At 41.5% G+C, this 25,909-nt stretch overlaps 1 protein-coding gene across 1 annotated transcript in view; it reads left to right on the top strand.

Moving 5' to 3' along the window:
• Positions 1-25,909, top strand: part of FAF1 (Fas associated factor 1) — a 354,104-nt gene that overhangs the window by 252,211 nt on the left and 75,984 nt on the right. The window contains exons 13-14 of the mRNA XM_068239060.1: positions 187-341; positions 23,031-23,167. Coding sequence (XP_068095161.1) covers positions 187-341; positions 23,031-23,167 — 292 coding nt within the window. The remainder of the gene's footprint in view (positions 1-186; positions 342-23,030; positions 23,168-25,909) is intronic.

Here is a 25,909-nt window from a genome sequence, read left to right as displayed (position 1 = left end):
ATGTAAGTAGAACAAGTATTTATCTACTTATATATATGTTTTTTTTTTCCTGGGATAGTATGCCCCTGCTGCTTTAAGGAATTGATGAACACAATAAGACTGTGATTGTCCATTTGTTACATGTTCATGTACTGTGTCTGTACTCGGGAGCCCACCGTAATGGTTCTCCTGCATTTTGTCCCACAGAGAAAGCTGCTTGCCATCTACCTCCACCATGACGAGAGCGTCCTCACGAACGTCTTCTGCTCTCAGATGCTTTGTGCGGAGTCCATCGTCTCCTATCTGAGCCAGAACTTCATCACCTGGGCTTGGGACATGACCAGGGAGGCCAACAGAGCTAGGTGAGTCATGGGGCCGTGCAGAAACCATGTATAGTAACCTTTTCAACTACTGTACACAGCAAAGGGACAAATGAACATTAGCCAGCATTCGTTTCACTGGCTCCAAGTTTGGGTTGTCTTTTTTGTTTTGTTTTAATACATGTAATGCTTTCTTCTTTTTCCGTATTTTTATTTTGAAACCTGCTGCAGTGCTTTTGGAGAATATCCATTTCCACACGGGTACACGATATATCCCGTACGTTGGTGGCTCTCTCGGAAGACAAAACAAAGGACCAACTAGGGAAAATCCAGGAGAAGGGGCATGAAACTCAACAAGGGATAAGAGGCGCCCAAAAGCGATATTTAAAGAGGAACTCCAGCCTAAACAAACATACTGTTATTAAGTTACATTAATTATGTTAAAATAGATAGGTAATATAATCTCTTACCCACCCTGTTTTAAAAGAACAGGCAAATGTTTGATTTCATGAGGGCAGCCATCTTTTTGGTTGACAGGGAACATGAGACACAGTTCCAACTGTCCTGTGTCCTGGTCACCTCTCCCAGTTGCTAGGCAACGTGAATAACAACATAGGAAATTCCATCATGCTTTGCACGGCATCAGGGAAAAAAAGCCCGGGCAGTTTTCTTCGATGGGGGGAGCTTCGCTAAAAATGAGGCTTTGGTAAGAAAAACAAAGTTCTGATACTGTGAAACTGTTAAAGAAACACCAAGCCTTTTCAGTTCTGCTGAGAAGATTTTAAGGGCTCATTTCCACTATCGCGAATTCGCATGCGTTTTTCGCATGCAAATTCGCATAGCAATACAAGTGAATGGGACTGTTTCCACTTGTCAGGATTCCTTTGCGTTTTTCTGTGCAGAAAAAATTCGCATGGCAGAGCCATCAGAATTCGCATACCGCATACCGCTATGCGAATCGCATACAATGCATTTAATAGGAAATTCGCATGAGGTTTGGGTATGCGAATTTTCATGCGAATTTTCATGCGAATTCGCACAGAAACAATGGAAAAGCACACCAGCACTGCCATGGTTAAATTCGCATACATTGTCATCCATGCGAATTCGCGTGCGAATACGCATGAAAATTCGCATGGACCCGCATGCGAATTTCGCATCCGCATGCGAATTTTTACCGCGGCGATTCGCACCGCACAAGTGGAAATGCAGCCTTAGTCTGGAGGTTCACTTTAAAATCTAAAAAAATGAAAAATGTATTTGGCTTGCCTCAATGACCACACCAATTGGATACAGGAAAAATTATTTATTCGCACTAGGCAACGCTCGATATCTGGCTATACATCGCACCCGCCACTAAATTTTAGCCTAATGAAGTTTTTTGTGCTCACAAAACGCATTGTCTAGTGCTAATAAACCATTATTTCCTGTACTGAATTGGTGTCCGTTATTGAGAGAAACCACTTTAATTTTTCATTGTTTTAGATGTTAACCACTTTGCATCCAGACCTTGTTTCCCGCTTATGGACCAGAGCCGTTTTGACATTTTAGCTATGTCATTATTTAATCAGCGGTATCCATACTTATGACACCTAAATTAAATATATATCGTTTTTTCAAGACAAACTAGGCTTTTCATTGTATGGCATCTTTACTCTCACACAATTTTGTTTTCTATGCGTTTTAATGGGAAAAAGAGGGGGAATAAAAAGGGAAAAAAAAAATTTCTCAGCTTTACCAATTCTAGTTTTAAAATAAAAAGCGCTACTGTAGATAAAAAAAAACACATTTTGTTTGGCTATTTCTACCGTTTATCACAAAACTTAGATTATGTTCCTGTCACAGTTTATGGTGAGGATATTTGATTCTGAAATAATGATACAGTGTGTATTTTTCACTATGAACTAAGAAATTAAAAGCATTTTTAATGCTAAAAAATCAATCTTATTGGCTCAGGGAACATATATTCCCTTTCACGAATTAGTGTTGCAGTAGGCAAGCCCAATCATGCACAGCTGTGCTTCAGCTACAAGACGTTTATCTATGTCCTCGTGGCTCAGGTGAAGTCACAGAGGACTTAGCTATACTGTAGTGGTGGATAAAGTGGTTAAATATTTTACGCATTTTGGGTGCCTCTTATCCCTTGTGTTTAGTGTAACCTGGTTATGTTCCCTACTGCCGTCCTTTATCTGTTCACACTCTTAGCATTCAGTTGAAGACCTCATTCTCCTGCTCTAGAAGTCCCAAGTCTACCCAGGCCGGTCCCTGGACATGTCCTCCATTCTAGGAGAGGAAATCTGAGCAGTGCTTGTGCTTCTTAACACTGAATAGAAAAGGGAAGCAAAACATTCCTGAAATGAAACTCAGGGGCCCTTTCTTCTATAGTAAACTCTGTACTTTGTTCAGTAAACTCTTCTATACTAGTGTGAACATGAGCTATCCCCACAGAAGTCTTCCAAGTCTTTTATCCGTAGCTCCTGGTAGAATGAAGTGCTATTCCACAACCATCTGTAGCGGTGGAGTTCAGAGGGAGACCCGCTGTTGCTTTGTCCTGCTCTCCGCAGGGTTCAGCCGCTCTCTTTTATTTTACAATAAGGGAAATTGTGGTGTAGTTTCATTAGCAGGAAAAGCCTTGTTTCACATGGATCTCTGTGAGCGGCCGTCAGTAGCCACGTAATTGCTTTTGTAGTGTTTTTACCCAAGGAGTTTATTAAGTAGCAGAAGTTGGATACACTGGTAACAGGCGTCTACCGGCTGGACAGGTTACCTGCGGAGAGCTTTGCGCCATGAACAGATTCTCGCTTGGTGACAGCTGTTTGCAGATGTCATTTTGTACTGGGTTTTGGTGACAAAAAAAAAGTACATTTGAATGCAAGCAGTCTTTCCGATTGGTTGTTTAGCTCCAAAGGGCAGTGCAATGGGATTTGTCTGTTACTCAGGTCACCCAATAAGATTGAAGCGATTCTCGTTGTAGTCCTGATTAGAATTTGGTATGGAAACTTAAAGGACCACTGTCGCAAAAATCATAAAATGTAAAATATATATAAATCTATACAAATAAGAAGTACGTTTCTCCCAGAGTAAAATGAACCATAAATTACTTTTCTCCTATGTTGCTGTCACTTGCAGTAAGTAGTAGAAATCTGACAGAACTGACATGTTTTGGAGTAGCCCTTCTCCTCATGGGGGATTCTCAGGGTTTTCTTTATTTTCAAAAGCACTTCGTGAATGGCAGTTGCCCTGTCCAACTGCCCAAAAAAGTGTGCAGCGAGCAGGGGGCCGGCCACCATCTTTTTTATAAATCTTTTTCAAGGTGTGTCTTTATAAATAATGAAGGCCATGCTGAGAATCCCCCATGAAGAGCTGGACTAGCCCAAAACCTGTCGGTAATGTCAGATTTCTACTACTTACTGTGACTACAACATATGAGAGAAGTAATCTATGGCTCATTTTTCACTGGAAGAAACGTACTTCTTATTTGTATGTGTTTACATATATTTTACATTTTAAGATTTTTGTGACAGTGGTCCTTTAAGGGAAACGTAAAGCAAGAGCGCTATGGAGGCTGCCATATTTATTTATTTTCAAACTATGCAGATTGCCTGGCTTTCCTGCTGATCCTCTGCCTTTAATACTTTTAGCCACAGCCCCTGAACAAGCATGCAGATCAGGTGCTCTGACTGAAGTGTGACTGGATTAGCTGCATGCTTGCTTCAAGTGTGTGATTCAGACACTATTGCAGCCAAAGAGATCAGCGGGATAGCCAGGCAAATGATACATATGGAAGCCTCGCTTTAGGTTCCCTTTAAAGTGGTATTAAACTCAGCATTTCCTTTTTGTTATAAAAGATTATTTACAGCATAAAATCTACTACCACAAAAAAAAACGTTGTAGGAGAACAGAGTTCAGTTAAACACAGCCAGGTTTGGACTGAGCCATCGAAGTACCGATTTTTCCATCGGGGGGGGGGGGGGGCAGGAGAGAACTGGGAGACCCTTAGGATGTAGTATGTAAAGTAATGCAGAAAGGGAAAAAAAACCATTGGGTTCTAATGGAACCGTTGAGGCTAGGTTCCACTCCAAAAAAAGAGGGATAGTAGATTGGAAAATGTGAAAAAACACACAATTGTCCAAACTAAAAACCAAGCTCCAGGCGTTGCACTAGGAGGGAGGAATTGCGTAAATTGATTAAGAACAATTTAAAAGGGGGATGCCTGAGGAAGCAGGTGGATGCCTGCGAAACTTGTTGCCTAGTGTTTTTGTATAAACTGTTTTTGTAAGTTGTATCATTCCTCACCTTGGTTGTTTTTTTTTTTGTTTTTTTTTTTGTTCCCCCCCCTCCCCCCACCCCTTTGTAATCAATTTACACTTCCTTTGGGGGCACCATCCTCCCAGAGTTCCTTACACTTAAAGGGAAGGTTCAAGCAAATTAAAAAAAAATGAGTTTCACTTACCTGGGGCTTCTACCAGCCCCATGCAGCCATCCTGTGCCCTCGTAGTCACTCACTGCTGCTCCAGTCCCCCGCTGGTAGCTTGCCAACCTCAGAGGGGGCCGCATTGCGTACATTTTTACGCATTCCCGCTGGTGCAGGAACATTAATACATACATTTTTACGCATTACTGGTTCAATGCGTACATTTTTACGCATTCAACCAGTAATGCGTAAAAATGTATGTGTTAATGTTCCTGCACTAGCGGGAATGCGTAAAAATTTACGCAATGCGGCCCCCGACCTCCGAGTTCGGCAAGCTGCCAGCGGGGGACTGGAGCAGCATTGAGTGACTACGAGGGCACAGGATGGCTGCATGGGGCTGGTAGAAGCCCCAGGTAAGTGAAACTCATTTTTTTTATTTTGCTTGGACCTTCCTTTTAAACTCGCTTGTGCTTAGCGCTATGCCTACAGCTTCTTATGTCTTGTTAGGACCAGATGCGTAGTAACTCAGCGGGAGATACTGTTTTCCTGCTCTGTTTCACTCAGTCATAGTCTCCCTTTCTGCCCGGCTGTTGATTATAGTGTCAGCCTTAACTCGAACGCCAGGATCAATTTGCAGCCTGGTTTAACTCGAAGTTTGCATTCCACCAGCAACAATTGTTCTCTCCCCCCCCCCCTCGAACACAATGCGTGTCTTCCTGTAACTGCAGACAAGGGGCGGCGCCTAATGACTTTATTAGTGTTCATTTTAAATGTGGAAAAAAAAATCTCAGTAATTGTTCACAATTCACTGTCCGCTGCCCAATAATTACCGTACGGGGCTGTCAAGAGCTACACGCTGGTAATCCATGCAGGGAGAACTTAAAAAAAAAAGTTAAGAACTTTGAACTACAGTAAACAAATATCCCAGGATGTGCTTGGGGTTTAACAGTTTAAAATGCCTTTTTTTGTGCCCGTCACAGAGGAAAATAGGTAAACTAACCTTCTCAAGCAACACTTGATAGGACGATAATGTGTGACGGCTTAGCGATCCCTCCGGGTATCCGCTTACGCTTAATGACACGTTTGCCGCAGTTTCCCATTCCACCAGTAAATGAGTTAAATGGGTTGCAGGAAGATTTTTTTCTGTTCTCAAGGTGATAATCCCTTCTGTGAAAGGCAAGAGGTACGGAGGACAGAGAAGACCCCGCTCATTTGTGCTCCTTTCCAGATGGCCATCCGTGAGAAGCGAACAGGAAGCAGCTACACACCTTGCTCATTTCGTTTCCTGGCAGCGATGCTAATTGTGGAAAGTATCTTTTAGTATTAAAGACTTTTCATGTAAGGAGCCTTGATTTTAGGCCTAAGGCCTAAAAGTTACTGGAAGCAAAGCAAGAAAAAATGGTTTAAAATCTGCCTGCAGGTTACAAAAGTTATAAATGTAGGTCGACACGAGACATAAAAAAAGGACCATTTTCTGGAACAGAGACAGGCGAATAAACTGACATGATGATGAATTCTGTGTTACCTATGGGATCTGAAACACAATATCCCTTCTTGTTTCGACTTTTCCATAAATACACTGAATTAGAGAGAGAAGCGCTGGCACTACATGCCTTTGCAGGGTACTTCCTTCAGTCCACAGTGACGAACATGAAGTACCTGTATTTTCCAGCATATAAGATGCTCCGGGATATAAGATGCACCTAGAGTTAGAGGGCAAAAAACAAGGGGGAAAAAATATACTAAACCTGGTGCGTCCATGTACATGTTCTTCCCCAAGTATTGTAACCCCAGTGTGCCTCCTTCTGCCCCCCATTTTTCCTCTGTCCCCACTTTATCTTCCTCTGTCCCCACTGCATCCTCCTCTGTCCCCACTGCATCCTCCTCTGTCCCCACTGAATCCTCCTCTGTCCCCACCGCATCCTTCTCTGCTCCACTGCATCCTCCTTTGTCCCCACTGCATCCTCCTTTTTCCCCACTGCATCCTCCTCTGTCCCCACTGCATCCTCCTCTGTCCCCACTGCATCCTCCTCTGTCCCCACTGCATCCTCCTCTGTCCCCACTGCATCCTCCTTTGTCCCCACTGCATCCTCCTTTGTCCCCACTGCATCCTCCTTTGTCCCCACTGCATCCTCCTTTGTCCCCACTGCATCCTCCTTTGTCCCCACTGCATTCTCCTCTGTCCCCACTGCATCCTCCTCTGTCCCCACTGCATCCTCCTCTGTGTCCCTCGTGTGACCTGTGCTCCCCTCATTTGTCCTGTGCCGCCCCCCGTGTCTCCCACTCCCCCCTCCCTTTTGTCCTTTAGTCCCGGACGTTGCGGGTGTTCGTAAGTCGGGGACTCCCTGTATTTGACATATAAGATGCAGGGACTTTTTTCCACATTTTTGGGGGAGAAAAAGTGTGTCTTATATACCGAAATTACAGTATATCAAAGGAGAGTAATAGGGAACATAGGTCCTTTGCAAATCAGTCTTCATTGAATGGTTGCAGTGGTGCATGCATATCAGCAGTGAGGGTTAGGAAGGATAAGAGATATTACAGGCTTCCCTTACGCAGACTGGCCGCGACTGGAGGAAGTAACGGGACCTGGTACAGAAGACAGAGAAGACTGAGGATGGCGGTGTGGGAGCGAACTGTGCGCATGGGGCTGTGGAGGAAGCCCCAGGTATGTATACAACTGTTAGTCATTAAGCTCTGGTTTCCTTTAACTTTGCGCAGAACAGTCCAGGGGATGGTAGCCCGGCTGAGCCATGCATGTGCAGAAGCCTACGGCTGGCGGTGACTGACTGGATTACTGTGAGCCGTAGTGCCAGAATGAAAGGGCTGAAGAGGACATCGAGGGAAACCCCAGGAAAGTATAAATAAGAGCCCAGCAAGGCTTGGTGTACAGAGGCGCCAGAGTAGAATAAAAACGTTTAAAAACCGTCTAAAAGAGCGGGATGTTCAGGTGGACTTACCTCCCTCAAAAATATAAAACTCAATATATCAATACAAAAATATTTTATTGAACTCCACTTAGTGCAACGCGTTTCGCAGGTGTGGTCCTGCTTCATCAGGCAAACAGGAGTATAACTATAAAACAAACAGAAATATATACAAACATAGTGACCCATAGAAGTAGCTTAAATAAAGGCGCAGTTTAAAAACATGAGAAGACATGATAAAATTGTAATATTTTTGGTCGCAGTGTAGTAAAAACTCACTCTGTCTAAAAATTGTATCTAATTGATCATAAAATATGCAAAAGAATCCAAAGTGTACACAAAAGTTAATAAATATCCATAGTTGTCAATTGATATGCTAAAGTTCATCAGCTTCCAGATTAAAGGATAGTCAGTTTAGTAAGTAGAACATATAGTACTATTTTATGGCCCTAGAGCTTACTTACAAGAAGAATTAATCATGAATTTTATCATGTCTTCTCATGTTTTTAAACTGCGCCTTTATTTTAAGCTACTTCTATGGGTCATTATGTTTGTATATATTTCTGTTTGTTTTATAGTTCTACTCCTGTTTGCCTGATGAAGCAGGACCACACCTGCGAAAAGCGTTGCACTAAGTGGAGTTCAATAAAATATTTTTGTATTGATATATTGTGACTCAATTGAGTTTTATATTTTTGAGTGAGGTAAGTCCACCTGAACATCCCCCTTTTTTAGACGGTTTTTAAACGTTTTTATTCTACTCTGGCGCCTCTGTACACCAAGCCTTGCTGAAATCTTGAGTCCCCCCTCGGTGGAGGGGTGCTACCCCGTTTCCTATCTACAGAGAGCGACATCTTAAAAACCTGAGTGGGGTCAGGTTCTAATACTCAACACCTGCACTTGAAGTGGTTGCCTATGGGTAACCCATGTTTGTGAGTATTTCTAAATATTTTGCTTTTAACCACAACCAACTTAACAATACTACACCATATCGGGCTCTCGATTTCTCTTTGTTCTTCCAAGCATAAATAAGAGCCAGTGTACCATCTCGGGTACACTTTATTTTTAGAAATTACTCCTTAAGGACACAATCCTTATTTTATGCTTAGCCTAAGGTAAATTGCCTAGTGAATACTAATGTGATAACATTAAAAACAGCACATAATTGTTATTAAAGGCAGAAGATGAGCTTAATGAATTGTGCCATTGTTAGTTTGAGTTGGGGTGCAGCAAAAAAAATTAACATGAGGCCCCCTACTTGGATCCAGACATCCCCCTGCGGCTGGCATAAAAACCCACACCTTTCCTTTCCTAGCACCCTCATTGCGGAGTGCACAGCGTTACAGTGTAAAATTTCCTTCTCCAGCGCTGTGTGGGATCTTCCTGCCAGCTGTAGCGCTATACTATCATACCTCCAGCTAGCGATCATGTGACATGCATTTGGAGCCAGAGGAATGCTGCATAGAGCGTGTTGTTGCCAGGAAGAACAGAAGAGATCTGAGGCAGCAGTGGAGCAGGTAAATATTAAACTGCTCTACTGTGCTAAACTGGTACAGGCACAAAACAGAGTAAAAAGTTATTTTAAAAATTATAAAAAAAGAGGCAATGGTGGACTTAATCCCCTGAGCGAAGACAAGAAAATGTTGGTTTCAGTTAAAAAAACCGAATCGACTACTCCACGGTGCAATGCATTTCGCAGGTGCAATCCTGCTTCATCAGAGAATCAAGGGAGAAACTAGAGAAGGTCTACGTTTTAGATTTAGTCTGTGTTTTTAGATTTTGACCCCTTATGTGATTGAGTTTGACACCCCTGCTGTAGAGGGAAGAAAGTGAAAGTAAAACCATTGACTCTTTCAGGCACTTTTTTGTAAAACGAGTTTGTTCTTAGAAGTTACAAGGATGTGGTCCAAATCAATTGGAGTGGAGGAGAAATTTTGGCTGAAATTTCGTTTTAACCAGCGCTGCTACCAGCCCCTAGATCAGGGATGTCAAACCGGTCCTATGAGGGCCGAGGTCCTCACACATTTTTGACACAGCTCAAATGAATTGATGGGACTGAATCAGGAAAGGTGTGGTCCATCAGGTAGAACACATTCCTCTCTTTCTCAGTCCATCCTAAACACTGGCATGGATCTGGCCCTTCAGGCCTGGAGTTCGACATCTGTGCCCTAGATCTTCAACAGGTTGACTTTCACACTATGGATGGTTTGTTCTAGGAGAAGAGAGGAGGGAGGGAGCTAAATGACCATCCGCTCAAGGCTGTGGCAGATGCTGGTGTAGTGCTCTTCAGTTCCCTCTCTTGACGCAGAAGTGTTTGACACATGTTCTATTTAAGTGCTCTACTTTGTAAAGCTGTAAATTCCTCTGTTCCTTAAGGGCTCTTGTGGATTCAATTTCTCCGTACGTGTGATTGAGAGCACTCAGCTTGTCGTTAGAAGCTGCTCCTCTTCAGCCCTGCCTCTTCACGAAAGCCGGAATTTTAATATTTCCGAGGCGAGAGCTTTCTTTGGTTCAGTCTTCCTGACCTCTGCACCCGCCAATAATTTGTTAAGCATCCGTTCGCTGATCCTTGCCGGCTCTTGTCCCACACGCAGCTCAGCAAGACGATTAGGGAAATTTTCTGCACTTGACATCAGCCAGATGTAGGAAATTAATTTTATTTAATGCAGCTTCAAGCCTTATTTCTCTTCCCACACCATTCTTCGACGCTTAGATGCCCAGATGATGGTGATGGAGCGTAGTGAAAACAGCAGCAGGTGAGAAGGACGAAAGCTCGACTCGGGTGAAGGTTTAGTTTTATTTACGTATGCTAAATATTTATGTTCTAATTTTAAGGATAACTGCGCTTTTACAACAACAACAAAAAATTCACCAAAAAATGTTAAAGCCCGGCTTGAGACATGGGGTAATTATGGATTGAAAGCCAGCACAGAAGGTCCTCCTTCGAAATCTAAAGTGGTGTTTTTAATTATGATATTGTATAAATAAAAGCTTTATCATTTATTAAAAAATTCACATTAAAACTGGATATTTGTTCCATACAGTGCAAAAACAATTTTCCCTCAGCACTGTCACTCACCCAGGGCTATAGCTTGGTCCGCCGGTGCACAATCCTCTTGTGGGTCACCACCTCCACATACAGGAAACCAGAAAACGAATGAAGGAGGCACTCAATTGGCGATAATTAAACTGGCGGTTAATCGGATCAATAAAGCTGCTCGACATGACATGTTTCGGGGTTTCCCCCTTCCTCCGGTGTATAAGCACACAACAGAACACAGCAAACTTATAACATAGTGCACCACACCCGTGGACAATAGACTCCACCCCCATGGTCAGCTGATCTGGGAGGTCACTGTCACAAACACATAGAGTGGCATAACTACAATTGATGCTTCCCCCCCCCCAAGCAATACTGGGGGGGTAGTGTTCACCCCCCCCCCCTTCCCTTGCCTCCCCTTTGTGCTATTCACAGCCTTGGGGCCCATCTCTTGTCATAAAACAAGTATGGCCACCATCGTCTTCACAGCCATAACAAGTGTAGCCACAAAAACACCTGATCTGAAGTATAGTCTCCTGTATTGGAAGAAGGGAAGCGTACAAGAAAACTCGCTTCCAGGAGACTTGGGCGCAGGATACAGCCGATATACGGCTTACCCTGCTGCTGCACAAGTCCTGACGGCGTTGATTACTATTCCCCCTCCAGTCCCGTGTGGATGGTGGGGAATGATGTAATTCGGCTTCCAGCTATTGCTGGCGGGACAATTACAGTGTTTTAAAAGTACCTTCAGCTCCACCTTCTGATGGCGCCAAAGTTACTCACTGTGCGCCGCTATAGCCGTAATTCCTGTTACGGTCTATGGTGGCGCCGGCTGCACCCAAATCTCCTTGTGTTCGGAAGAAGGTTAGTAGGTGTGCCCCCACCCCAGCTCTGTGTCCCCCTGCTATCACAGAAGCTGCTCCCATCTAGTTTACGCCCCTGGTTCCATGCCCTCATCAGCCTTATGTATTCAAGAGGTCTTGGCTTACTGTTAAAGGACACCTGAACTGATCACATAATTTGTTAAAGTGTACCTGAGTCGAAGCTTAGGTCAAAAGTAAATACTTACCTAAGAAGAGGGAAGCCTCTGGACCCTAACGAGGCTCCCCATGCTGTCCTCTAGTTGCCTATATATAGTCTATGGTGGTAACACATCTGCCCTGGGCTCCAGCCAGACCACAGTGGACCATCGGTGTGGACATTATGATGTCCGCTCCTGCTGGCCGCAAGTAGGAACCAAGCCTCCTAGCCATAGAAAACTCATACAAAACTGATGCCAACTGTCAAAAACTGACTGGACAGGACTGGACACATTTTATGTGTGATACCAGCCTTAAACGAGTCATCAGGGGATCCTTAAGAAAATGAGTGCTACTTACCGGGGGCTTCCTCCAGCCCCAAGCTCCCAGGACGTCTGTCGCCGCAGTTTTCCCTGCAGCCGTTTGATGCAGGTCCGTCCCGGTCCCCGGCGATGACGTCAGAGCGACCTGTAGGTCGCTCTGTACTGCGCCTGCATGAGCGGCGCTGTCAATCACCGCCACGTGGGCCAGAGCGGACTGCGCAGGCGCAGTAGTTCTGCACCTGCGCAGTCCGTTTTTAAAGGAGTTATCAGGGAAAAACTACAAACGAGCTTTACTCACCTGGGGCTTTCCCCAGCCCCTTGCAGCCGACTGTCCCACACTGTCACCTCCGCTCCCTGCCGCTGTCCCGCTCTTGCCGCTCGGTATTCGGACTGACTGCGGGGTCAGCCTTACTGCGGCTGCGTGAAGCGCCGCTGTCAATCATGGCCACGTGGGCCGTGGCGAACTACGCAGACGCAGAACTACCTTTCCCCCCCCCCCCCCCCCCTGATAACTCCTTTAAAGGCGCTCAGAAGCTATCTAGGTGTGCACCAGCCCTTAGCTGGTCTTGCCATGCACTTTTCATTTGCCATCAGATTCTTCTGGGGAAATGTTCATTTTTATCTGTCCCGAGCACATTGTCTTAGAATTGAAGGCCTCATACACGTGTACAAAGGACTATCAGTGGCAGTGATCAGGACTCGATTCTTTTGAGACAGGTCAGGGCTGAGTGCTCTACATTACTTTAACCTCCACCAGATAACTAGAAGTTGTTCTCCAAAGCCAATTACTACTGGCCAATCACTGACCAATTTTACCACCTCTCTTTAGTTTGAGGGTTTACCTACACAATCTGCTCATAGTATTCACTATCTGTTAATCCTCATAGTACATGGAGGCGGTAAAATTGGCCAGCAATAGGACAATCATAATTGAAACTGTGTACCAGGCTTAATTTTGATTGGACAGTCATTGGCCAATTTTACCACCTTTATGTAGTATACCTACACAATCTGTTTATAGTGTTCAGACTCTGTTGGCACTCGTACTACATGGAAGTGGTAATATAGGGCAATCTTCAGCTAATAAAATATTGTATGTGTCTACGCCACCCAAAAGCCTGGTACACACCTTCAACTGTGATTGGTCAACTCCATGTGTTAGGAGGGTGAACAGATTTTGAATACTATGAGCAGATTCATTTCATAATAAAGATAAGGACACCAAGAGCCAAATATAGTGTAGTATGTACTGGTAATATGGGATGAAGTTGGTAGAGTAAATACAAATATACTCACAAAGCAGGGTTACCTCCAAGGCAACCACTGTAATAGCAGGTGGAGAGATTAGACCTGACCCCACTCAGGATGAAGAAGGTGCTCTCCGTAGATGAGGAAAAAAGGGGATGACACCCCTCCACCAAGGGTGGACTTAGAACAATGTAACGGATACAGAGGCGCCAGAAGAATAAAAATGTCTAAAAAGTTACAAATTTGTAGAGGCAGTGGTGGACTTACCTCCTCCAAACAGACACAACCTCTGACAGGCGCTCAGCCCAGCTACAGACCTGCACTGTACCCACTCCTACATATTGCCTGATGAAGCGGGGTCATACCTTCGAAACGCGTTGCATTTTCCCCTGGAGTATGTAAATACATTTTTTTCTGCTAAACTTTGTTGTCATATCTTGTCTCTGTTTGGAGGAGGTAAGTCCACCACTGCCTCCACAAATTTTAAACTTTTTAGACATTTTTATTCTTCTGGCGCCCCTGTATCCCTGTTACAAGATTCATATCGTGCTACATCGGGGGTGGAAAATTGGTCAGTGATTGTCCAATTAAAATTGAAGGTGTAGACCAGGCTTTGGGGACTATAAATTGCCATGATATTTTTGGAAAGCAGTATTGCGTGGCTAACCACATTTTAGAACCTGATTTAGGTTTATTTTTCCTTAATTCCTGTGTTTCAAATATCCACTAAATCATAAATATGTTTCTCCAATAAATATTTCTGCATGTATGTTTTTAATTTTTGTGTCCGTATATATTGTATAATATTTTTCTTTTCTATATTTGTTCTTTTTTTTTTTTCAAACACATCAGTTTTTACCAAGAGTCAACATAACTGCTACAAAAGACTTTACCGGCGGTTTAAACTGTATACTTCTTCCGCAAATCTCGTCTGGCGCATTTCCCTACACTTTGCATAGGGGGCAGCCCACCGGCCCTGCCTACCGTTCGGCTTTAAATGTAATTTTTTTTTATCCCCCCTCATTTACAATTGTAGCCACAATAAAGCCTGGCATCCAATAATGAGGGACACTGTTTTGTAACACAACCGTTTACACAAGTTCTCAAGTTTGGGGATTTTAGTAACATTTTTGCAACTGTCAATTAATGGACAGATTGAGAAAGCTTGAAAACCCCCTTTGTAGAAATGCTTGCCATGTTTCTTTATCCAACTAAATATTTGTATAATTGAGAGAGCCGTAGGAATGGCGGGGTGCCGACTGCCCTGTGTTAGCGACAATTCACCTCCCTCCGTACATAGGAGGAGACCTGGATAATCCATATTCTGAGCTTTGAATGGAGCCCCGTTCCATACAGCGACATCTGGCTCCTTTGATGATCTCCGCAGGTCGTTGTTTTGGCCAGTCCGGGCTGGACTTGACCCATGCTTCTGCTGCGCTCTGTCTAGCCTTTTAATGACCTTGGTGAAATGATCAGTGCCGGAGTCTATAATGGCCCACTATTGCTCCATTGTATGTTGTGTGAGTCTAGCTATACAATGTGGGCATGTAACACATTTAATGTGGCGCTTTTTATTTCTACAACTGTTACTTTCTTTTCCACCTATAGCTCTTTGCTTACTTTGCTGATTTTTATAAGCATTTTTACACATCTTAAATGAATTCTTCATTAAATTGTTTTTAATGCCCGTTATTTTTACATTTCAATTTCAATAGTTTGAAACATTTTGTTTTCTGTGTTCCACTATCAACTATTTTAATTAATAAATACACATTTATGTTTTACACTAAAAATGTGCGTGAAAAAGTTAATTACACGCCTTTTATAAGTTTGTGTATTATATTTTGGCAAATGTTTTTGTATAGCTGTCTGAAAGACAAAATACAGCCACTTTTTCACGTGTTTAATAAGTTTATTGCCAAAGGAAAATGTATAAAAACTAAATAAAAAATACCTGAAATATAACTTTTTGAGAACCTTATCCTGCCTTGATTTAGTCTCTATTCAAAAACCGTCATTTGACAAAGATATGAATATTTTATTGTGAACTGTGAGGCAGTAAAATTTGTGTACAGTACTATAAAATAGCACACATTTTAAAGGGTGTTTTGAATTGATTAAAGTGGTGTTTTAATTTTTGATTTATTTTGTAATGAACCTCTCTTTCTACTATATGGATATGTAAAGTATGCCTGTTTTTACTACAAGTTAATTAAAAGTGAAGTTTTAACTTGGGATGTGCAAGGCCCCTTTCTCTTTGCAAGTGGAACTGTTTCTAGACGTCTTGGCTGTTTGCACTCCCTCAATTTATCTACATAGCTCTCTTGTGCATGGTGCCTTCTCTGCATATATTGTAATGAACCCTGTTAGTTTTCTCAGAAGAGATTTTTGTATTTATTTGTAACTGTAAAAATTGAAATAGATCTTCGTGATCATTTAGTTCATCACATTTGTAGACCTGTGTTGTATTTTTTGTTTTTAATTATTTTTCAAAGTGTATTTTGGTAAGCAAAGTTGCACAGTAAATGCTCTTTAGGAATATCAAAGTACAAAACGTTTGTTGTGCTCTGATAATCAACTTACAACTTGCTTGGTAAGACTTATTGGCCCATATGCAGTTAACTTTTTCTCCTGAGTTTCTCAAAGTGATATTTTCAAACTTGGCAATAAAATGCCTTTTAAACCACCAGCAAGCAATTAATTACTCAAAATAGTTTTGATAGTACTTTTCCTCCTACTTTTTGGTACTTTTTCAATTGCAATGTGTTAGTCTAAATAGAAGATGAAAAATTATCTCCTTGCAGAAAACTCAGGAAAGAGGTTAGTTGTATACGGGCCATTATCCAGTCACAAAGTATACATTTAAGGTTTTTTTTGTTTCATATATTTTGCTATTTGTTTACTTTTTTGGGAAAAATGTAGTATGATATTTTTTTTTCCTTTCCAATCCAATAGCCAGCAGGACACTTTTAGAAGCCAACTTCATTGTCAACAGAAAAATAGAGTGGCTGGATAGTGTACTGGTTAACCTCCTTGCCGGTTCAATTCCTCCGGCAAGGAGGCAGCGCAGGAGGTTTTTTTTTTGGTTTTTTTTTTAAATCATGTAGCGAGCCTAGGGCTCGCTACATGATAGCCGCTGAGCGGCGGCATCCCCCCACCCACTCCGATCGCCTTCGGCGGTCAGAGTAAGCAGTTCAGAACGGGATTTCCTGCAGGGCTTCCCCGGTCGCCATGGCGACGGGGCGGGATGACTTCACCGACGTCATGGACGTCATAGGGAATCCCGATCCGCCCCTCAACGCTGCCTGGCACTGATTGGCCAGGCAGCGCAGGGGTCTGGGGCGGGGGGGGAGCGACTCGGCGCGGCGGATTGCGGCGAATCGGCGGCGAGCGGCGGCGATCGGAAGTTACAAGCAGGTAGCAAAGTGCTAGCTGCTTGTAACAAAAAAAAAATTATGCAAATCGGCCCAGCGGGGCCTGAGAAATCCTCCTGCGCAGGTTACCCCGAACTGAGTTCGGGATAACCGGCAAGGAGGTTAAGGGCTCTGCCTTTGACATGGGAGACCAGGGTTCCAATCCTGGCTAGGTCAAGTACCTATTCAGTAAGGAGTTCAAGGCAAGACTCCCTAACACTGCTGGGTGGCCTCTTGAGCGCGACCCAGTGGCTGCAGCTCTTGAGCGCTTTGAGTCCGACAGGAGAAAAGCGCTATACAAATGTTCAGATTATTATTATAGATTATTAGCTTGAAAGTTAAACGCCATGGGGACTTGCACTTATGGCTCCTGGAGTTTAAAAGAAGGGAACACCGAATATATTTAAAGGAGTTCTGTAGTGGTTATTAAAAACAAAGTCACTTACCTGTGGCTTCTACTGGCCCCCTGCAGACCTCTTGTGCCGCGCTGGTCCTCAACGATTCTCCGGTCCCCGTGCCGCGGCTAACTTCCCAATTATTTGTCTAACTAGACGAATGCCACTGCGCGTCCGTGCGTGTCCTCGCACCCGCTCGTGTCTCCGGGAGCTTCCTGCGCAGATGCATTATGAAGTTTTCTCGTATTGCATCTGTGCAGGAAGCTCCCGGAGTCTCTCACCTCGGGTTCCTTTTAAGTAGCAGTTCACATGACTGTAGTGGGGCAGTGATTAATTCATTAAAGCACAACTGAAGTGAAAAGAATACGGAGGCTGCCATATTTATCTCCTTTTAATCCATACCAGTTGCCTGGCTGCCCTGGTGATCTCTTTAGCTGCAGTAGTGGCTGAATCATCCATCTGAAACAAGCTTGTGGCTAATCCAGTTAAACTTCAGTCAGAAACGTCTGGTCTGCATGCTTGTTCAGTGTCTGTGGTTGAAGGTATTTGAGGAAGAGGATCAGCAGGACATCCTGGACATTTGCAGTATTTAAAAGGAAATAAATATGTCAGAATCTATATTCTTCGCGCTTCAGGTTCTTTTAACCACCCAGCAGCCTCAGTGTGGTGCAATAACACACAACTAGAGTTCCTAAAATTTCCTACCAATTACAGCGGAGTAACCAAGCATCTCAGGGTGACCCAAACTACTAGGAATGTATAGGGGGGTAAAAGGGACCAAAAAGCCCTCCTACTAAAAAAAAGCAAAGCTTGGTGTAATTGCCTTCTTAAAACAGAAGGAAATCTGCTATAATTCAGCTATAAGTGAACATTTGTGGTTACCCACAATGCAATACTCCTGAATATGCAAATGCACCAAGCTTTGCTTTTTTTAGTAGGAGGGCTTTTTGGTTCCTTTTATCCCCCTATACATTCCTAGTAGTTTGGGTCACCTTGAGCTGCTTGGTTACTCTGTTGTACTGGTCCAAGCCCTATCTCATGCAGCCTTATCTCAATCCCTGACATGTACTGATGAGGACTAAAAGTCCGAAACAGGCTGTCTACATGTGGGGTTGGTGTGGCTGTGTAAAATTTAAAGCTATAGGCTAGCTATACACCAGTGGTTCTGGATGCTTGCTTGGCTTACCAAGGGTGAAAAGGGATAATTTGCATATTCAGTAGTAGTGCATTGTGGGTAACTACAAATGTTCACTTATAGCTGAATTATTGCAGATTTCCTTCTGTTTTAAGAAGGCAAATACACCAAGCTCTACCAATTACAGGTGATACTGTATAGGTAAAAAATTAGAATATCATGCAAAAGTTAATTTAGGTTGGTAATTTTGAACCAGAATGAAAGACCATTTAAATGCCCAGGAACCATTTGCAAGTGTCTGAATTAATTACCGTAGCTGATTAGAAACACTTTAAGCCTAGAATATTGAACCTTTTCACAATATTCTAATGGTCTGGTTTTGATTTTGGGGTGTTCATAAGCTGTAAGCCATAATCATGAAAATTATAACAAACAAAAAGGATTGAAAATTGCCTTGATTTGCAAGTAATGAATCTATTTCATATATTAGTTTTAGCTTTTAGAGCTCTTTCCCACTAAGACGTTGCATTAGATGCGACGTTAAGGTCGCATAACGTGCCCCTAACATGCATGTGAGCTTTGAAGTTGGACGCTGTATAGAGCCGCGTTTTGTCTCTTGATGCGTCCGTGATGCGTACTTTTTGACGCATACTATCGGACGAAAATGACGCATGCGTCCAAAGACTGGAGACCACGTGATCGGAACACTCCGCACCATGTGGTCCCGCCAGCCAATCGCCGCACAAAGCGGCCGCTCCAGGAAGTAAACGCTGCACGTCACACAGTGCAGTGAATATTAATTAGCCATGTGGCTAGGGACAATAGCGGACTCTCCCCTCCTCCTCTCCTGCACTGAGCATGTGCAAACAGTCTAACGTGGCTAAAACCACCTATAACGCACAGCATGCTGCACTTTCATTGAACGTGCAGCGTTACAATGTAATGCAACGTGGGCACTGTGAACAGCCCATTGATTTTTCATTACTGTGAGTTGGGCTGCGTTACAGGCTGCTCTAACGTGCGCCTGTAACCTCCCACTGTAAAAGCAGCCTTAAGTTTAGTTACCGACATAAATTAACTTTTGCACAATATTCTAATTTTTTGAGTTTCACCTGTAGTGGACAATTTTCAATAGATCCAGGCCTTGTTTTTGGAAGATCGTTTATAATCTCCAGTCCTGGACAACCTTAGTGAATGAGGCCCTCAATGCTTTTAGCACATACTAAAGACCCATCTAACATGCAAGCATGCCGAGGGTATCAAACACATTAAAAATTGTTTGTTTACATTGTAATTTTCCAAATAATTTGGTTCATCATTTCGGTTAATAGAGCGATGAGAGCGCATCATTCTATTCCGATTTATCATTAATTAATCATATCAGCCACTTGGCTTCCCCGTACATTTATATTCCCTGACATTAAAAAAAACACTCAATTTAAATTATGTTTCATGAAAATAATTAAGTATTAATAGACTTCATTCAGTGGCGAGTTCTCAGAAATTTCCACTGTTTTGCCTTTTCTGACCCATGTTATTAAAACTCTATTATTTTTACAGACTTTATTAAATTGGATCTTATTAAAGCATTCCATATTTGCATTTGGTCTTTCATAATTCATTATTATTATGACATTTACTTTTACCTTCACATCTGAAAACATATCATAAGCTACCCTTTTCTCTTGAAAGAAATGCTAATTTCACACAGTCCTCTAATGGAAGTGGAAAGCATTATCAGTTTTTTCATTTATTCCAGATCGTGGCGAGAATACTAATGCGCGACTTTTATATGCAAATATGGAAGTATTCAGATCTTTTTGTTAAAAAGCTTTGTTTTAATTTTTATACATGTAAAGTACCTATAAGGAACCCGGACGTTTTTAGTTTGAAGTTAAGATTATAAAAGTTATTTTTTTAAGAATCAACGGGCCTTTATTATTACCCTTATTTTATTTTACCGGTTTAAGTTGTGATTATTTCATTTTACTAATTTTATATATTTTAAGCTGATGGAAAGGACTGTAAGAAATTGACCTTGTTAAAGGACCACTGTCGTAAAAATATACAGATAAGAAGTACTTTTCTTCCAGAATAAAATGAACCGTATATTACTTTTCTTCTATGTTGCTGTCACTTACAGTAGGTAGTAGAAATATGACAGAACTGACAGGTTTTGGACTACCCCAACTCCTCGTGGTGGGTTGTCAGGGTTTTCTTTATTTTCAAAAGCACTCAGTGAATGGCAGTTGCCTTGTCCAGCTGCCAAAAAGTGCACGGTGAGCAGGGAGGCGGGCCAGCATCATTGTCTATAGATAGATAGATAGATAGATATCCATCCTTTTCATGGAGAGTCTTTATAAAGAATAAAGGCCATGCTGAGATTCCCCTGTGGAGAGATGGACTAGCCTAAAGCCTGTCAGTTCTATCACATTTCTACTACTTACCATAAGTGATGGCAACATGGGCGAAAAGTAATTTATGGCTCATTTTACTGTAGCAGAAACCTTCTTCTTATTTGTATATGTTTATATGTTGTATATATTTTTTAAGATTTTCACGACAGTGGTCCTTTAAGGAAATCAAAATTATTTTTTTAAGAATCAATGTGACTTTTTTTTTTTTTTTTTTTTATTACCCTGGTTTTACCTGTTACTTAGTTACATAGTTATTTGGGTTGAAAAAATACATACGTCCATCAAGTTCAACCAGAAAATAAAGTACAACACCAGCCTGCTCCCTCACATGTCCCTGTTGATCCAGTGGAATGCTAAAAACCCTTATAAGGCATGGTCCAATTAGCCCCCCAAAAGGGAAAAAAATTCCTTCTCAACTCCAGATGGCAATCAGATAAAATCCCTGGATCCACACCACTGGGCATCACCTAATAATTATAGCCATGGATGTCTGTGTTAAAGTTGTGGTTATCACATTTTTACTAATTTTATAGATTTTAAGTTAATGGAAAGGACTATAAGAAGTTGACCTTGTTATGTTTCTTATTTTATGACTATGCCAGAAGTGTGGATACAAGTTATGAATGACTGCACTGCAAACACGTTTTCCAGCATTGCAACTTTGTAGTTTGTGTGCTAAGTTCAGTCAAATCAGTAATCTTGATGTTACATGAGATGTTCTCCTCTGTTTTTGTCATTATTTATCCTCTATAATAAAACCCCTGTGTCCCTGCGTCACGCTTTCCCTGTGTAGCTGGGTCCGTGCTTTTTGCTACTGCGCATGTGCGCAGCACGGACCTAGCCTCACAGAGACAGGACGACGGGGCCAGGGAGACCCGAGTGGGCGGCCGGGTGTGAATCTGTTGACCAGGTCAGAGGTGTAGGTCGGGCAAGACTTGTGTATAAATTTGTAGGCCAAACATAGGATCTTGAAGCTGTTATTAAGACAGTTACACTCAAGCTCATATTCACAAAAAATCCAACAAAAATGATCAGATTGTCCTTTGGTCAGAAATTAATTCTGGTGAAGACTAATCAAAAATTACCAATAAATAATAATTTTCTTGGATTTTTTTGTGATCAGATATTCTTGTAAATATTAACTCTGTAGAGGGGTCCACTGTCAATCCATAGGGATAAGTGGTTGCCTACCACTCAAATAACAAACTCTTGTACATATGGATTGATCCTGTACATGTCACATGGTGTACTTTTGCCATGGACGGACTAACGTATACAGGAACCCTCAGGAACTTGTTCGGAATAAAAGATGGATCAGTAAAGGCATCGTAAAAGTGCAATGCTTCTGCATATCTCTGATCGATTGCCTAAATCAACAGCCTGAACCGATTGGATCAGATGTACCAGGTCTTACAGTGATGTCTATAAACTACTATATAAGAAAGCTGCATTGAAAGAACTGGGTCATTTTTCATCTGCTGAATTGTGAATTTCAGTATTGTCTGTCTGATGTTTTTTGTTCCACAGAGTTGCAACCAATTTTTCAATGCAATTGTTCTTAGTGGTGCAGTTTTGTACCAATTACTTACTATTTTTCTTAAAGAGACCTTTCACTCTCATTGATGAACCTAATCCTTTCAGTTCAGATTGATACATCACAGGGAATCTTTATAATTATGAATTTCAATTAGTTACATTGACTACATCTGCATAGATAGCTTGGGCTCCCTGCTAGGAAAATAACTGTCATAGCACACACGTGATTTTTTGATTACAGTAGTGCAGTTGATACTCCTCCATAAATGCAACGCAGTCTACTTTGTGCAGGTAATGACTCGTGTGGCAAGAGGAGAGTACATAGAGCACAGATTTCACTTCAAATGTATTTCTGTGTGAGTTTCAAGGCACAAATCATTTTTTTTAACAAAGTTGTGTTACACTAAGTTTGAGTTTTCACATGAGATTTTCAATCTCTTAAATATGTTTGCTTGTGTTTTAAAGCATAGTGTTTAATTGTATTGTTTCCAAAACCCTCTCCGCTTGCAAAAAAATGCTGAATGCGGGCAGCTTTACCCGCAACACAAATTCAAAAACAGAAAAGTGAAAAAATGCTAAATAATTGTTGAATCGCAACCTATAGCAATACCTTGTACTGCATTGCACTCTTTGCGCACGACATAAAACGAAAAATGTTTGTGATCTTAGTGCATGTGCATAGCCTAAAGGGTACCTGAACCAAACAAAATGCTTTAGTTTAACCACTAGGCCTTGTTCTTTTACTTTGTAATACCAGTTACAGGTGTCCATGGACTCTGGGGTGTCTCTCTTCTCTTTCAGGCTGCATTTTAATTGTTATCTCACAGCCAGGCGCTCATGCGGTTTCTCTTTTTCCCCGGGCAGGTTTCTCACAATGTGTACTCGGCATTTTGGCAGCGTGGTAGCACAGACAGTCCGATCACAGAAGACCGACCAGTTTCCACTGTTTCTTATTATCATGGGGAAGAGATCATCCAACGAGGTGCTCAATGTCATTCAAGGTAAGCTTCTGCAGACTCTGGCTTGTTTGCTGTTTATGTTGATACATACAATAGCTTAATTTATTTAGTAAAATACATTTAGTTATTTAGTGTTTATATAGTGCCGACATATTACGCAGCGCTGTACAGAGTATATTGTCTTGTCACTAACTGTCCCTCAGATGGGCTCACAATCTAGTCCCTACCATAGTCCTATGTCTTTTTATGTTTTTTAGAGGAACTGCAGTTTAAACAGTTTGTCCCTCCACCCCTCTAAAAAAAAAAAAACTACTGAAAAGTGTCAAACACGTGAGGCATCAACTGTAAAATGAATCAAGGATTCTGGTTAACCACTTTATCCACCACTTCAGCGTATTTACGTCCTCTGTGACTTCATCTAAGCCACGAGTCAGTAGATATAAGTCTTGAAGCAGAAGCAGTGCTGTGCAGGATTAGGCTTGCTCCTGTGCACATTTCTGGCACTATCTGATGCAGCACTAATTGGTGAACGGGAATATATGTTTCCTGAGCTAATGAGATTGATTTTTACCATTAACCACTTAAGTCTATCTGGACGGATATATCCATCCAGATAGACTGTGCAGCTGCCGCTGCCTGAGGCGCGCGCTCCCACTGCCTGCTGTTACCAGGGATCAGTGGATAGGAATATAATTCCCATTCACCGATCTAAGTCCCCCGCAGAAAAAACGACGCTTTCTAATCAGAGAGCGCGGTATTTCTGCACAAAAAAAAAACCAATTACAGCCTCCTTATAGTTCCTGGTAGCGTGATCGTACGCTCCAGGACTTTTTTTGACTGTGGCCAAATAGTACACTACACCCACATACATATTTTACATTACATTATTTTACATTTAAAATTCTCTTTTTCCCTCCCACACCAAAAATTACCCAAATACATTTTTCAATAAAAAAAAATAAAAAAACATATTTACCTAAGGGTCTGAACTTCTTAAATATACATGTCAAGAGAGTATCTTATTATATTTTTTAAAATTATAAGCTTGTAAATAGTGATGGACGCAAATTGAAAAAATGCACCTTTATTTCTAAATAAAATATCGGCGCCATAATTTGTGATCGGACATAATTTAAACGGTGTAATAACCGGGACAAATGGGCAAATGAAACACATCAGTTTCAATTACGGTAGCAGGTATTAATTTTAAACTATAATGGCCAAAAACTGAGAAATAATAATTTTTTTTCCATCTTTCTTAATCTTCCTGTTAAAATGGATTTAAAAAAAAATAATTCTTAGCAAAATGTACCACCCAAAGAAAGCTTAATTAGTGGCAGAAAAAACAAGATATAGATCAATTAATTGTGATAAGTAACGATGAAGTTATTGGCGAATGAATGGGAGGTGAACATATGATTTTCGACACTGTAGGCTGAAGTGGTTAAAAATATTTTATTTTTTCAGTTCATAGTGAAAAATACACACTGTAACATTATTTCAGAGTCAAATATCTTCACCATAAATTGTGACAGGAACATCATCTAAGTTTTGTGTTAAGCGGTAAGAATAGCCAAACAAAATTTGTGTTTTTTATCTACAGTAGCACTTTTTATTTTTAAACTGGAATTGATAAAACTGAGAAATGTCTTTCTATTTTTTTCCTGGTTTTCCTACTAAAAGTCATAGAAAACAAAATTGTTGGAGGGAAAAAATGGCATACAATAAAAGCCTAGTTTGTCTTTAAAAAACAATATATATTTCAATTCTGTGTCATAAGTAGGGATGAAGTTATTTCTGATTAAAGGATACCCGAACTGATATTTGACATGATGAGATAGACATATGTATGTACAGTGTCTAGCACACAAATAACTATGTTGTGTTCCTTTTCTTCTTTCTCTGCCTGAAAGAGTTAAATATCTGGTATGTAAGTAGCTGACTCAGTCTTGAATTTCTTATCAGTGAGGGTCACACTGTGGTCACTTCCTGTCTGAGTCAGGACTGAGCCAGCCACTTACATACCTGATATTTAACTCTTTCAGGCAGAGAAAGAAAAAAAGGAACACAGCCTAGTTATTTGTGTGCTAGGCACTGTACATACACATGTCTATCTCATCATGTCACATGTCAGTTTGGGTAACCTTTAAATAAGGACATAGCTAAACTGTCAAAACTGCTCTGGTCCATAAGTGGGTAACAAAGTCTGGATGTGAAGTGGTTAAAGAAACTTTTGCTGTGGTTTTCACTTCGCCTACTTGTATAAATCTTGCTCAGTCATTTTTAAAACAAACCTGAACTGAAAATTAACTAAAATAAACAATTATATCAATCCATCTATGACAAACTATGACATTTTTTAAGCATCCCCATTTTAGTTCCAAATAAAAACTAGGTTTCATGTTTTATTTTCTCAACTAAAGGACAGTATTTCACACCATCTGACACCATTCAGAGCCACGATTTATTATAATAAAGCGCCAACATTCCGTGGCACTGAACAAAGTAAGAAACAAACATAGGGTACACCAATATATAAAATACATAATTGGTGACAAAGTACAAAGGCAATACAGAATACAAGCTACAGAATTGGTAATGACAGTGATAAAAATAACATGATAAAATGTATAATGATTTCCAGGACACAAAAGTGGGTAGAGAGAGCCCTGCCCTTGTGAGCTTACAATCTAAAGGAATGGGCGGGGAAACAAGAGGTGGGGTTGTATATAACAAACATATAGAGGCAGTGTGTTTTAGTATATCTTGTAGGAGTGCAATTGG

Source organism: Hyperolius riggenbachi, chromosome 6 (assembly GCF_040937935.1).
Source record: "Hyperolius riggenbachi isolate aHypRig1 chromosome 6, aHypRig1.pri, whole genome shotgun sequence".
NCBI lineage: Eukaryota > Metazoa > Chordata > Amphibia > Anura > Hyperoliidae > Hyperolius > Hyperolius riggenbachi.
This window is presented reverse-complemented; position numbering and strand designations above follow the sequence as displayed.